Source organism: Manis javanica, chromosome 9 (genome assembly GCF_040802235.1).
Source record: "Manis javanica isolate MJ-LG chromosome 9, MJ_LKY, whole genome shotgun sequence".
Taxonomy (NCBI): Eukaryota; Metazoa; Chordata; class Mammalia; order Pholidota; family Manidae; genus Manis; species Manis javanica.
In genome coordinates this window covers 104490041-104504541 of record NC_133164.1, presented here as the reverse complement: position 1 = coordinate 104504541, position 14501 = coordinate 104490041, and the positions used below count along the sequence as shown (strand labels likewise).

The 14501-nt window shown below is 34.6% G+C and overlaps 1 protein-coding gene across 5 annotated transcripts in view; it reads right to left on the bottom strand.

Annotated features, from left to right (window-relative positions):
• Positions 1 to 14501, bottom strand: part of SMAD4 (SMAD family member 4) — a 108732-nt gene that overhangs the window by 10003 nt on the left and 84228 nt on the right. For 4 of the 5 annotated variants that reach the window (XR_005060829.2, XM_073213078.1, XM_073213079.1 and 1 more), the window contains 2 exons: positions 7821 to 8004; positions 6607 to 6775 (listed from right to left, as the gene is read on the bottom strand). Coding sequence is in view for 4 of the 5 variants with exons in the window: in XM_073213078.1 (XP_073069179.1) it covers positions 6607 to 6775; positions 7821 to 8004 (353 nt within the window). In the remaining variant the exon portion in view is untranslated. Of the gene's footprint in view, positions 1 to 6606; positions 6776 to 7813; positions 8005 to 14501 lie in introns of those variants that run through there. The other variant, XM_073213080.1, reaches the window with a different exon arrangement.

Sequence of the window (14501 nt, the reverse complement as noted above, 5' to 3'; positions counted from 1 at the left end):
CACACTCAAGTAAAACCTCACCTACTATGAACATCCCACACCACCGTGGTACATTTGTTACAACCAATGAACCTACACTATAAACCCGAAGTGATGGTTTACATTAAGACTGACATGAAGGTTCACCCTTGGTTTTGTACATTCTATGGGTTTGGGCAAATACATAATGATATGTATTTAACACTGCAGTATCATTGCCCTAAAAGTCCTCTGTGCTCTGTCTATTCATCCTCTCCCCACCCTTATCCCTAGAAACCACTCATCTTTTTACTCTCTCCGTAATTTTGCCTTTCCCTGAGGGTCATATAGTTGGAATCATACACTATGTATGTAGCCTTTTCAGATTGGCTTCTTTCACTCAGCAATATGCATTTAAAGTTCTTCCATATCTTTCCATGGCTTGATAGCTCATTTATTTTTAGTGCTGAATAATATTCCATTGTGTGGATGTACCACCATTTATTTATCCATTCACCTATTAAAGGACACCTTGGTTGCTTCCAAGTTTGGGGCAATTCTGAATAAAGTTGCTGCAAACATCTATGTGCAGGTTTTTATGTGGATGTAAGTTTTCAATTCATGTGGGTAAATACCAAGGACCATGACTGCTGGATTGTATGGTAAGAGCATGTTAGCTATGTAGGAAACCACCAAACTGTCTTCCAGAGTGACTGTACCATTTTGCATTCCCACCAGCAGCAAAGGAGAGTTCCTGCTCCTCCACATCTTTGCCAGCACTGGTGTTCAGTGTTTTGGATTTTGGTCATTCTGCTAGGTATGGCATAGCATCTAGGCATTTAATTTGTAATGTTCTAATGATGTAAGGCTTTGAATATATTTTCATATGCTTACTTCTACTGGTATATCTTCTTCAGTGAGGTATCTATTCAGGTCTTTGCCCATTTTTTAATCAGGCTGTTTGTTTTCTTACTGTTGAAATTTAAGAGCTTTCTATATTTTAGATAACTGTCTTTTACCAGATGTGTCTTTAACAAATATTTTCTCCCAGTCTGCGGCTTAAATTCTCACCCTCCTAACATTGTTTTGCACAAGCAGTTTTTAATTTTAATGAAGTCCAGCCTATCAATTGTTTCTTTCACGAATTGTGCCTTTGGTGTATCTAAAAAGTCATCACCATTCCCAAGGTCATCTACATTTTTTCCTATGTTACCTTCTAGAAGTTTGATAGCTTTGTGTTTTACAATTGGGTCTTTACAACCACTTAAAAAAATGTTTTTAACCATCACTAACCAAGTACGGTACATACATAATCTTATCATCTGGGAGCATGGAATAAAACTTACTTACAAATTCCCAGGGTTCAAACATGCTCTCAACATACCCCCACCCCTGCCATGAGTCATTAAAAAATAGCCAAAGGATCTTGATACAGAGGCTGTTTAGAGTATGTTGTAAACAATTGCAGTTATGACTGCCTTAGCCTAAATCAGCAGCACATACTACAGGTAGTCACAACCATGAAACTATAAGACACTGTGACTCACTTGTATCTGCAGAGGTAATAAAAATTATTCATTAAGCTCTTCAGCAAACCTTCCTTCCACAATGGATTGTTTATATAATTACAGCACTCAAACCAGAAGACTTATAATGACTGGCTATACTGCTTAAACTTGGGTTGCCTCCTTACTATACACTATACCTGATCCATCAAACTGTAACAGATTTCATCTGTTACACCAGATGGTAAAATTAAGGCTATCAGAGAAATAGAACCATCTTCCTTTTATAATTGAACTAAATTGTTGATAAAGACAATTCAAACTAACCAAAGGTTTTAAATAGTCTTTTTGGCTCAGATCCAGAAGGTATTTCTGATCACCACTCCTGAGCTAATCAACAATTTACCTTGGTTTTCATTTACTTAAATATGTTTTCTATGGTTACTTTCACATAAGTTTGTTACAAAACCTATTACTTAACCAATGTGTTTTATAAAGGTCACTGTCAGCACTTTCAGGGTATTATCTTTCCAAAAGATAAATTCTGAAAGGAGTAAAATTCTGGCATTTTTCTTTCATAAGGCTTAATTACAACACCCTCAATTTGAATCAACACAGAAAATGTAATCCAGATTGTTATACTGGACATGTGAACATAACATGGCATTAAGGATTACCTGACCTGGAAAAATCACAGTATATTGCAAGTGGGAATAAACTTAAGTGGGGATCATAACAACCTTCAATTAACCCACCTGTGGTTTAGAAGCATCCACTGCCCCCTTCCCCTAACATGTTTGTGTTTAAAAACAAACCTGAATCAACATCATCAGAGAAATGCAAATCAAAAACCACCACCATAGTACTACATCACATCTACTAGGATGGTTAAGATTGAAAAGATAGATAACAAGTGTTCATTATAGACTAAAGAAATTGGAACCTTCCCACACTGTTGATGGGAATGTTAAAATGGTACAGCCACTTGCAGCCCCTCAAAAAGTTAGTTACCTTATGATCCAGGAATTCCACTCTTCAGTATATACCCAAGAGAAATGAGATGTATGTTCACACAAAAACTTGTACACCGATATTCATAATTCATTAACAGTATTATTCATAATACAGCCAAAAAGTGGAATTCCTTATGTCCATCAACTGACGTATGGATGAACAAAATGTGGTATATGTAGTATTATTCAGCCATAAAAAGAATAAAGTACACACATATACATGATTGAAGTTTGAAAACATGCTTAATGAAGTAACTAACAGAAGACCACATTATATGATTCCACTATTACAAAATATTGTAATAGGCAATCGTGTAGACAGAGAGAGTTGATTAGTGGTTGTCCAGGCCTGGGAGAAATTGGGCGGGGAGGGGAGGTTGTAAGGTGATAACTAAAGGTAGAGTTTCTTTCTGGGATGATGAAAATGTTCTAAAATTGATTGTGGTGATAGCTGCACAGCTCTCAACATACTAAAAAATTACTGAATTATGTATTTTAAATGAGTGAATTACATGTTATGTGAACTGTAGCTCAATAATCTGTTAAAAAACCTAAGTGCCCAGTGCTAGTGAGTACCACAAAACAAACCTTACTATTTTGAAAAAAAAGCAAGGCCACTTAAAGAAACTTTAAACTTTTAATTCATTTAAAGCTTATAAAATGCCATTTCAATACATCAGATTTTCATGACCATAAGATGACTACTCTGTCATGAGAGAAGGAAAAAAAATTAGTTCTAGCTTCTTGTTTATAAAATGAAAGAATGGCTTTCTAAACCTGTATTTTCCTAATTTTAATTAAATAGGGAAACTGGGAATGTGTGTGTGTGTGTGTGTGTGTGTGTGTGTGTGTGTGTGTGTGTGTGTGTGTGTGTGTGTGTGTGTGTGTGTCAGTCATACATATCACCTCTGGTGAGAATCTGATAGACTAACAGTAATATACAGATCTTTTAGGTACTGCTGCCTCAAAAATAAACAAACAAAGAAAATGCTAAGGTTAGATTTACAGTGTATCTGCAGCTCTTTCTGTCTGGCTAATAATAAGACTCTTCTGAAGAACAGTAACATTCTTGGATAAACAGAAACTATTCTTTTTAAAACCTTAATGTGACAAAAATGAGGTGTTGTTTTTACTTCACTAAAATGTCCCACAAGATATTTATTGTTCATGGAAAATGCATGAGATCACCATAAAATCTATCCAGGGCAGTGGTTTGTTAAATAATGGCATCTCATCCCTTTGGGACTTTTCAAGAACCACTTGCACCAAGTAAAGATGTTACATTTATTTGACAGTGCTGGAAATTATTTAAGATACCACATTTTTAAAGTTTAAATGTTTTAAATACTACCCCATATCTAGTTAAATTCATGACTACAGTCTAGCACATAGTATCTATTCAACACCATAGTCCTGTCCATTCACTGCAAATTACACAAGTAATCCAGAGACTTCCAATCAAGATGGATGAGTAGGTACACATAATCTCCTTCTCTCTCTGTTCCAAACACATACAAAGGATAGAAACACTATTAAAAATATACATTCTCCAAGCCAACCATAAAATCCATATGGAAATATAAGGAGCTAGTAACAGCTAAAACAATCCTGAAAAAAAAAAAAAGTTGGAGAACTTACTACAAAGCTAAAGTAATCAAGACATAGTACTGTCATGAGGATAAAGATACAGATCCATGAAACAGAATTGATAGCCCAGAAATAAACCTTTACACTTAAGGCCAACAGAATTTCAACAAAGGTATCAAGATAACTTCTGAGGGCAAGAACAGTCTTTTCAACAAATGGTTGCTGGAACTCAATATTCTCATTCAAAAGAACAACACGGGATCCCTTCCTTACACCATACAGAAAAACTAACTCAAAATGGATCATAGGGCTTAACTTAAGAGATACAACTATAAAACATTTAGAAGAAAACATAAGAATAAACAGTCATGATCTCTGATTAAGTAATGGTTTCTTAGATATGACATCACAAGAACAAGCAACCAAACAAATAAACTGGACTAATGGAGCAGCCACTTTGGAAAAGAGTCTGGCAGTCCCTCAAAAAATAAACACACAGTCACTTAATGATCCAGCAATTCTACTCCTAGTTATATATCCAAAAAATGAAAACACACATCTACCTAAGAGCTTACACGTGAATGTTCATAACAGCATTATTCATAATAGCCAAAAAGTGGAAACCATCCATACATTCATCAACTGGAGAGAGGACTAAAGACGAAAAGTACTTGGGGTACCCAAGACCAAAAACAGGTGTAGAGGACAGGAATTCAACTTCTTGGACTAATGCAGAAAAAGAGACAATAGCCAAGCTCTCTGAAGGCTATAACTGGGCACTTGCCCATGAATCAGTTTTGGTATTTAACGGCTAACTCAGAAATATACCAAGAAATACAATTCTTGCCCACTGCAGAGGTAAGTATCAGAGAAACCTAAGCAACTGGAATTAGGCCCTAAGCATATCTGGAGATAGGAACCCAATTTCCTCAAAGGACAAAATTCCTCTACCTACTAAATATGACAAATGGTTCTGAGATGTGGATCCTAGAGTTCCAGACTAAAGCAAAATTGCCCTAGAGAGAGAATTAATGACAGGGAGGAAAAAATAAAAATAAAATGAATTAATTCTCAGACAAATGTGCCAACAAATGTAGAAGAGATTACAAATCATATGAGGAAATCCTACACCACTTAAAAATAGTAACAAAGCACAAATAACTAAAATTCCTTGTGGGAAAACCAGAAAATACAGACAGTTAACCTCCCAGAGACAATTCCTGGTAAGACACACTATTCTAGACTTACGGGTATATAAGCAAATACAAATAAACATGATATTATTTCTTTAACAAAAATGAGATCATATTCTATGCATTAATAACCAACTTTTCCACATCATGAATATCCTATCAATAAATACAATATTTTAATGTTCTATTCCATTGTTTCAACAGATCAAAACTATAAATGGTCCTCTACTATCAAAGCTTTTAACAGGAATTATTGTTAATTTTGTCAGGTGCAATAAACAGCACTGTGATTATGTTTTTTAGAAGTATTTATCAATTAGCAATTCATGCTAGAGTATTTTTATCAGTAAACTTAATATAATATTTGGAATTGGCTTTACATTACTATAGGGAAAATGGTGAGGGAGAAAAACATTAAAGATTGGTAAAACGCTGGTAACTGTTGAAACCGGATGATGGGTGCATGGACGTTTATTGCTCTTTATACTTAATATATTTGAAAGTTTCATTAAAAAAAAAAAGACCCCTATATCCTTTAACTGAAATGTAATGACTGAAAATGGGTATTGGGAAAATGTGTTAGGAGCCAATCAAGCAATTCCATTTTTGCAGATATTGTTTGGCTATATTATTTGTATGCTAAGCAATTTCCTGGGAATAAGTGATGAGGTACAGTTAATTCTACTAATTTATGATAACTAACAATGAAGATGCTTAGGATGACTGCAAAAAATCTGACATTAAAAATATTTAGCCTAAATACAACTATCTTTCTCTTTCAAAGACAGTGTATATATTAAACTAAAATTGAAATGGGTTGAATATGTAATAATGAAAAATACCTCAGACTTAATTTGCAAAATAATATAGTAAATAAAACTCATTTAAATGCACAAAATAAACCTTAAAAAACCTGGTGTTAAAGAATTTTCCATTTCTCATTTCTATTTCTCATTTACATGGTTCTTAATTTGAAAAGGGAATTATAGATTTCTCATTCATAAAATCCTGAAGATTGACTAAGACGAAACTCCAAAGTCTGATTTTTACGTATTTTAAGTCAAGAAAAACAAATTTAAAGTTTTCAGTATTTTCAAAAGCCTGTATATTGTTCTAAAACATTTCAAAAGCCTGTATATTGTTCACAATAGGGCACAGATGCAAGGAAAAAACCCAAACAACCAGTTGTGTCAATAAATTCCCCCAGAAAATGTGTTTTATACACAAACATAATTTCTGATTATTTAATACATAAAAAGACATTTTTCTGCCCTTTCCAACTCCATCTCAATTCTTAAAACAACAAATAGTTTTCCAAGTCTAAAATATTTGTGTAAAACTGCAACTAACCTTTATATATGCACTTGGGTAGATCTTATGAACAGCATCTCCAGGTGCACGCCCAGCTTCTCTGTCCAAGTAGTAACTCTGTACAAAGACTGCATGGTCGCTAAGGCACCTGACCCAAACATCACCTTCACCCTTACATTCCAACTGCACACCTTTGCCTATGTGCAACCTTAGGAAGAAAAGGGGAATTACATTTCATTTTGATAGGTATATAAAAATAAATTTTAGTTCAGATTATATAGCATACCCAGGATTGAAAAATTAAAAATAAAAAGGACATTATGTAACACCATAACCAAAAGATAGCCATTGTTAACATTTTTATATATTTCCTTTTTTAAAAGTATCTCATTCATATACAATATTGATGAACATATATATAATGATTGCTGTATGTCAGGATCATTTAACATAACATTTTAACATTTTATAAATGATGAAACTAGGCTTATAGCTACATTGTCCTAATCAACAGCCACTAGCTACATGTGGCTATTTAAATTAAATTAATTTAAAAATTCTGTTAATCACATGAGCCATATTTTAAGTGCTCAATAACCATACGTGGTTAGTAGTTACTGTACTAGACAACACAGATTAAATATTTCCTTTATTACAGAGAATTCTTTTAGACATCATTGTCTTAGAACGTAGGTAATTTGCTGAAGTAACATGGCTAGTGACAGAGCCAAGGTTCTCTGGTTACACACATACACATTTCTTTAGAGCTGAATTCATGCAGTACTTAAAATTATGTTTTCTTATAAAACTTCATCTTAAGCATTTATATTTAACTATATAACTTTTCACTAACATTTTAATGACTACATTAAATGAGTTTATCAAAATTGAACATTTATTTCCCTTTTATCAATAACACTTGCAGAAACTTGTTCTCATTTTATTTCAATAGATTTGCAGAAATAATATATGATCAGAGGAAATAAAGATTAGTTCTCAAACTGGAATCCAAAAGGTCTAATTACTCTTCAAAGAAGAGAAAACCTAACTTTAAAAAAAAACACATTTTATCATATTTTAAATAACACATATCTACAAAAACAGAATGCTTACAAATTTTGAATTCCCAAGACGACCTTTCCTCTTTCATTAATGTTCAAAAACATATATTCCATTGAAAATTATGACTCTGAATAAACTATAGTGTACTATGTTCAATTTTTAAAGTAACTGTCTAACTGTACAATCAATACCTTGCTCTCTCAATGGCTTCTGTCCTGTGAACGTTGGAGAGTTGACCCAAGCAAAAACGATCTCCTCCAGAAGGGTCCACATATCCATCAACAGTAACAATAGGGCAGCTTGAAGGAACCTTAAATGTCTCTCCTACTTGAACATCCATTTCAAAGTAAGCGATGGAACACCAATACTCAGGAGCTACAGGAGATAAATGGGAGAAAACATCCACCCATGTAAGAAAGACAAGGCTTTCTTCACTTTCACTCCGTAAGACAAAGTTTTTCCTAAAAGAAAGGGTGAAGGGAGCATAGATGCATAGGGAAATCACCCAAAAGAATTTGATTAAAATTACAATGCATTAAAAAACAGGTATTTCCATTTCTTCTATTTTTCAACTCAGTACCATGCATTCTTGAAGCTCTAGAGTCATTTTTTAAATCTACAATTTGGTTTGTACCTCACAGGACCAGTCAACCAAGAATTCTTTAATTGTTTTAATTGTTCTTTAAACAAAAGTAATTAGAATCTAAAATAAATTAGTTAATCATGATGTTTTATTTGATCAGCATGGTATTTTCTATGAAGTCCATATTCATTTTTTTAAAGACACACAGACCCTAAGACATAATATTCCAGGGAAGTGCTCTTGAACGACATCAATCCATAACATATTTTTTTAGATACCTAATTGAGAGAAAGGGCATAAGCAAGTCAGCCATTGAGATTAATTACACTCCAAATCTGCTGTGAGCAGGAATTCTGAATTGCCTCTTGGGTAAAAAGTCATTTGCTCCATCTGTATTTTTAGGGAAGCCAAAATCATGTTAACTACCACAATTTTAACTTTGAAGATTTATTTATTTCATGCATTTGAACAACAATAAATGACTTAAAATTATTTTAAATAATTGGGAGGAAAAGGAGGTGCTAGTTGGTTTGGTTTGTGAATATAGTTGATCAAGTATTTCCAATTTTTGTTTGAATATAATTATTGCATAGAGCTCATATACATACAAAATATTTGATTTTCCTTTTTAGCTAATGTAACAGACTTAGAGAGTACATAGGAATCATTCTAGGCACTACATAAACAGCAGTAAACAAGACAGTTATTTTTTCCTATTCTCCTGGAGAGTCAGAAGCAGACAAAAAAGCAAACAAATGAACAAAATAACTCAGGTAATGATAAATAAACACTGTAAGAAAATAAAACAGCATATGGCACAGAAGACAACTGGGTAAGAATACTTCAGGCTACATGGTAGGGGTAGAGCCTGAAGACCAAGTATCTACGTGAAGACTGCGAACAGAACATTTCAAGAGGAAAGCAAATGGAAAGGCTCTAAAGCAGAAATGGATTTCACACACTTCAGGGGGAAAAAAGACCAGTGACATTTATTAGAGAATGGAAATTTTATGCTGATAAACCAATGATTTATCTGTATCTCAGTGTACCTTTTATGAATTCTGACTGAACTAGAATTTGAAGCAATAAAACTTTCAAAATCTGAAAAGATACTTAGAATGACAAAAAGAATACATCTTTTCAGACCCACCAAAAACCTTAAAATGAACTATAACTGATGCTTAAAAAATCTGTTTTTTTAATCTTGCAAAATCTATGGATCTAACTGCTTTTCAAAATGCTGTCAAAAAAGAAAGTGCTTTCCAATGAAGAATCAGTAAGAGCCCACATTAAGATAGAGTGATTCAAAAAGTTTGAAAATTCAAAAATTTTGCCACACAGGTCAAATCACCTAATCACAAACATTACTTCAAATATCTTTGATTATCATTAGAACATAAAAACTAGTGATATGCTAAAATACCTTCTTAAAAAAGTCAGTTTTGAAACATTTATGAAGTTATTCTTTATAGTAAAATTCTTTATTAAAGACATCTCATCTCATCTCATTATGCTATAGACAAGAAGCTTCAGCAAACTTAGCTGGCAGGTATACTGGTTGAAGCTGAAACTAAAGAGGTTGTTTAAGACCACATAACAATACCCAATGTTCTGGCAGCAAAAACTGAAGTAGTACTTATTAAGAGAGGTCTTTAAACATCAGTCCAAATAGTACATTTGGTGGCAAAAAATGCCCTGAAGTCATGAATGGTTATAATGCTGGGTAAAAAAATAAGGTCCAGGGCTCTCTTATCCCCTCCTGGCTCACGCCAGGAGCTCTGTCTGCCCTCTCACTGTCTCTCTCAATAAAAGTCTCCCTGGCTCTCCTAAAAAAAATTAAAAAAAAAATAAGGTCCAAGTACATGCATTTCCCAGTTCATACAGAAGAATGCTATCCAGAAGTAAAGTCCTATGGCGAGCAAGCTTTTTCACATGAAAATCCATTTGGGGGGGAAAAGGGGGAGTTGTACAATGACCATGTTCAAATAAGAAAAATATTTTTATCTTCATGAATTGCAACATCTGCCAAGTGCACTTAAGCCTTATTTATTTTTTCCCAATCACCAAAGGGTATTTTTTGTTTGTCTGCCTAGGATTTCAGACATCATACCACAACAATGGCTTGTAAACTGCCTCTCTGAACAGGGTTAGTTTGAGTTGACGTATTCACTAGAGGAAGAGTTTTAAGAAAATTGAGGATTAAAACGAAACCCGCATCAGAGCAGTACCACAGACCAGGAATGAAAAATGACCATCTATTAAAAAATTACCAAGACCTAGGAAAGCAGGAGGAAGGGGGATACTATCTGTGAGGACAGAGCTAGAGGTAATCTAAGTGAGTTCCAGAAAACTTGGCGTTGTTGGGATACAAAATACCACATGAAAAACTTTCCTACTTTATTCTAAATTTGTTAAACAGCAGGAGGGAACATTAGTCTTTAAAATAGGAGAAGATAAGAGGAAACACTCATTAAGCCTTTCTGGCTCTCTCTTTGCTCTTTTGTTCCAAGGACCAAATGCCATGTAAGTGGCAAGCCCTCAGCTTCTCAAAACTAGCAACAACAGCGGGACAGAACCACTCAGTTCAGAAAGAACTTTCTTAATGTCCCAACTCATCCCAAGGACAGTGGGACTGTTATGTGTTTGCTGACAATGGTGTTTTTAGTTTCTTGTTTCCGGATTAGTGAATTTGAGCCATTCTCATGAAGCCTATGGACTGCTCATCATAGCCAGAGGAAAAGAAGACAGTTAGCAGCATGAAAAGATTTTTTTTTACAATATAAGAACTTAGCTAAATACTTCTTGTAAAGGGGAATTGTACTATAAGCACAGTTTTATCAAGTAAATGTTGTTCAATTATAACGGAAAATATAACTCTCCAAGGCATTACCTTCAATTTTTGAAATAAAATAGTCATTCAAGTGAAAGTTAAAAACTTGGTTAAAGTACCTAAGAGACTCATTATGAAATATTCCTTTTAGACCTGAATAAGATGCTCTATGAGAATCTTTTTATGAACACATAAAGGTATGCTCTTGAATGGTAGAGAGTTCCAAAGCACTAAAACACAACATACCTTAGAAATTTGTGGATTTTGATTCATTTGTGAATTACCAACACAACCACAAAGACACTGAGGAAACTCTCTAATTTGTAATCAATATTTAGATATTTAATTTGATGACTATATCTCAGCTTTAAGAAAAAAAGCAAAAACAGAGTTAGTTCAAAAGAAATGAAATAAACCTTTTCCAAAATACTTTTTCAACTTGGTTATCAAAGCATAAAAACCACTAAGTAGATTGGTCTGTCTGAAATCTTTAACACCAAGGTAATGACCAATACTAATTATTTTCATTTTCTATAACTTGTATTACTTTAATTTCCTAAAATATGTATGTGTTATCTTCAAAAATAATTTCTCAAAATAGACTATATATTACTGATGATTTGAAATTACTTAAAATATTTTACATAATCAGAGGCATATGTGTATTTCCTGTCTAAATGGGGTAGAATATTTTTGCATTTCTTAATCAGTCCTTAAGAGGCTGCTGCATTAGCCATACACGTAATACAAACATTTTTACTTTGGTTTCTTTTCTATTTGTTCATAAACAAGGATAGGAGACATGTAAACTAGCAAGTAATTCAGTAGGATCAGAGAATACTAGATAGCAGGGGACACCAAGATTAGGAAATGCTTCCCAACAGCTGCGTACTCAAGCTGACTCTTAAAAGGGTTTGCCACATTTAGGAGACAGGAGTGCATGGACAGCAGATGGCCCCCAAAGATTCTCACAATTCCTAATATTCACACCCTTGTGTGGTTCCCTCCCCATGAAATAGGATTCTACAGAAATGATGATGTGACTTGAAGGTAAATCATAAAAGACCTCAAGGCTCTGTCTTTCTTTCTCTTGGTCACTCAATCTGGGGGAAACGAGCTGTCACATGAAGACACTCAAGAAGCTCTAGAGAGAGTCCACGTGGAGAGAAAATGGGAGCTCCCTGCCAATAGCAACACTAACTTTCTAGGTATGTGGGTAAACCACCCTGAAGTGAATCCTCTGTCTCCAAGAAACACCTTCAGATGATGGCAGCCCAAGCCAACATCTTGGCTACAACCTCAAGAGACTCCTGAGCAGAGCAAACCCACTAAACAACTCCCAGATTCCTGACCCACAGAAACTAAGGTAACAAATTGTTAATGCTGTTTTAACCTGCCAAGTTTGTGGAGTAAACTTACAAAGCAATAGACAAGCATAGAGGGATGATGATACAGTCAAGCAAGTTTGAGAAAGGATGGTTTTGGATAGTTACAGCATAAAGAGAGGAGGTTGGAGAAATACACAGGGACCAGGATCAGAGACTCTTTTCTGTCTAGATAAGAAATTTGGACTTTAACCTATGTCTAAGCAATGAGTAGGGGAGTCAGTACATAATCTAAAATTAGATTCAAATTTTAAAAGAAATACCAAGTAGCGGTGGAGATTAAATGGTGGAAAAGAGCGCACTTTGACTGGAAGTTCTTTCAACAGGGAGACCAGTTAGAATATTCTCTGAACAGTATAAAAGGAGAAATGAACAGTTGTGAGATAAAACTCCTCTGGGGCCTATTAGTATGCATAGCCAAAGAGTTCATAGCCATTTAGGTTCCAACCAGCTGACTCCATTAAAGGTGTACATGCAGAGCTGATCCCCTTCTGCAACTACTTAGACCTGTCAGGGTCATCCTCACCATCCTACTCTACTCAAAGACAGAGGCTTTAATGTCAATGCAGGGTGCTGCAGATGCATATCCTCACCACTAGTTTATGCTATTCCCTAACCACAGGAGTTGTTAGACTTCAACGTCAGTTCTGCCTCTAGAAGAATGAAGTAAACCTATCGAGAGACAAAAACTGAGACCAAATAACTAGCTAAATGCATCCACTCCCAACTCCACTCTATAATTCCATTCAGTATAAGTTTTTCTTCAGAGCCTTGATCACCCTCACTTCTACAGACCACCTTCTACTAAGCCATATGAACAACTAAGATACCTCCCTATACCCAATTTGCCAGGGACCACTACTAACTCTCAATGATGCTGCCTTGAAACCAGCAATAATTCTCATTTTTAAGATGCTAGATTTTCTACTCACCACATTTATTCACAAACACAAAATAAGATTCTGATACAATTATTTCATTTAAATAATTTCAAAAACAAGTAAAACAAAACTGCTAAACTGGATTGTTTAGGGGTACATTCATCACTTGCAAAGAGCAGTAACATAATATCCATAAAAAGCAAAACTGGTTATCTCTGGGGGGAGGAGAGGGAAAGTTCTGGACTGAGACAAAATGCACTGGGCATGAAGTTTTCTGGGGGTGCTGCAATGTTTCAGCTCTCAATGTGGGCAGTGGTTACAGAGGTGTTGGCTTTAATGCTATTCATTAGACTGTATGTACACTTGTTTATGTACTTTCCTGCATATTACATTTTTCAATAAAAAGGTTTATTAAAAAGATCTCTTAACCCATAAAAAATGTTTCAAACTACAAAAATATACAAATAACAGAAAATCCACAAAAGAGGATAATGTAACTAGTAAATACGTATAGTTAAAAAATGTTTCTGCCCCACAAAAGCATTTTTCTCCTAATCAAACTGAGTATTATAGTCCTCCTAAATAATCAGCAAAAAGTGTATTAAACTACCCCATCTACCGCTGGTGAGCATGCTCTGATGTGCTCTCATACTGTCAAACTGGTTCTCACACTATGATGTGATTACTCTAAAGCAATTTGGCCTTCTGATCCAGAAATTCTTTAAGTCTATTAAACTGAAATATGAGATGAGTTCTAAGCATAAAATTCTTACCCTTAATGTTTTGTTTCTTTTTAAACAGATGGAAGAAAAATTGGAGCATAAAAAATAAAAAGCAGAACATTATTTAAGAAATTATGGAGACGTACTTGATGAACTGTAAGTTATCCTTTAAATTGATCATTATGGTTATTGCAGTTTCATTTTTTTTTTTTTTGGTATCATTAATATACACTTACATGAGCAATACTGTGGTTATCAGATTCCTCCCATTATCAAGTCCCCACCACATACCCCATTACAGCCACCGTCCATCAGCATAGTAAGACGCTATAGAATCACTACTTGTCTTCTCTGGGCTATACTGCCTTCCCCATGCCCCCCTCCCCACCTACATTATGTGTGCTAATCATAATGCCCCTTTTTCCCCTTATTCCTCCCTTCCCACCCATCCTCCCTAGTCCCTTTGCCTTT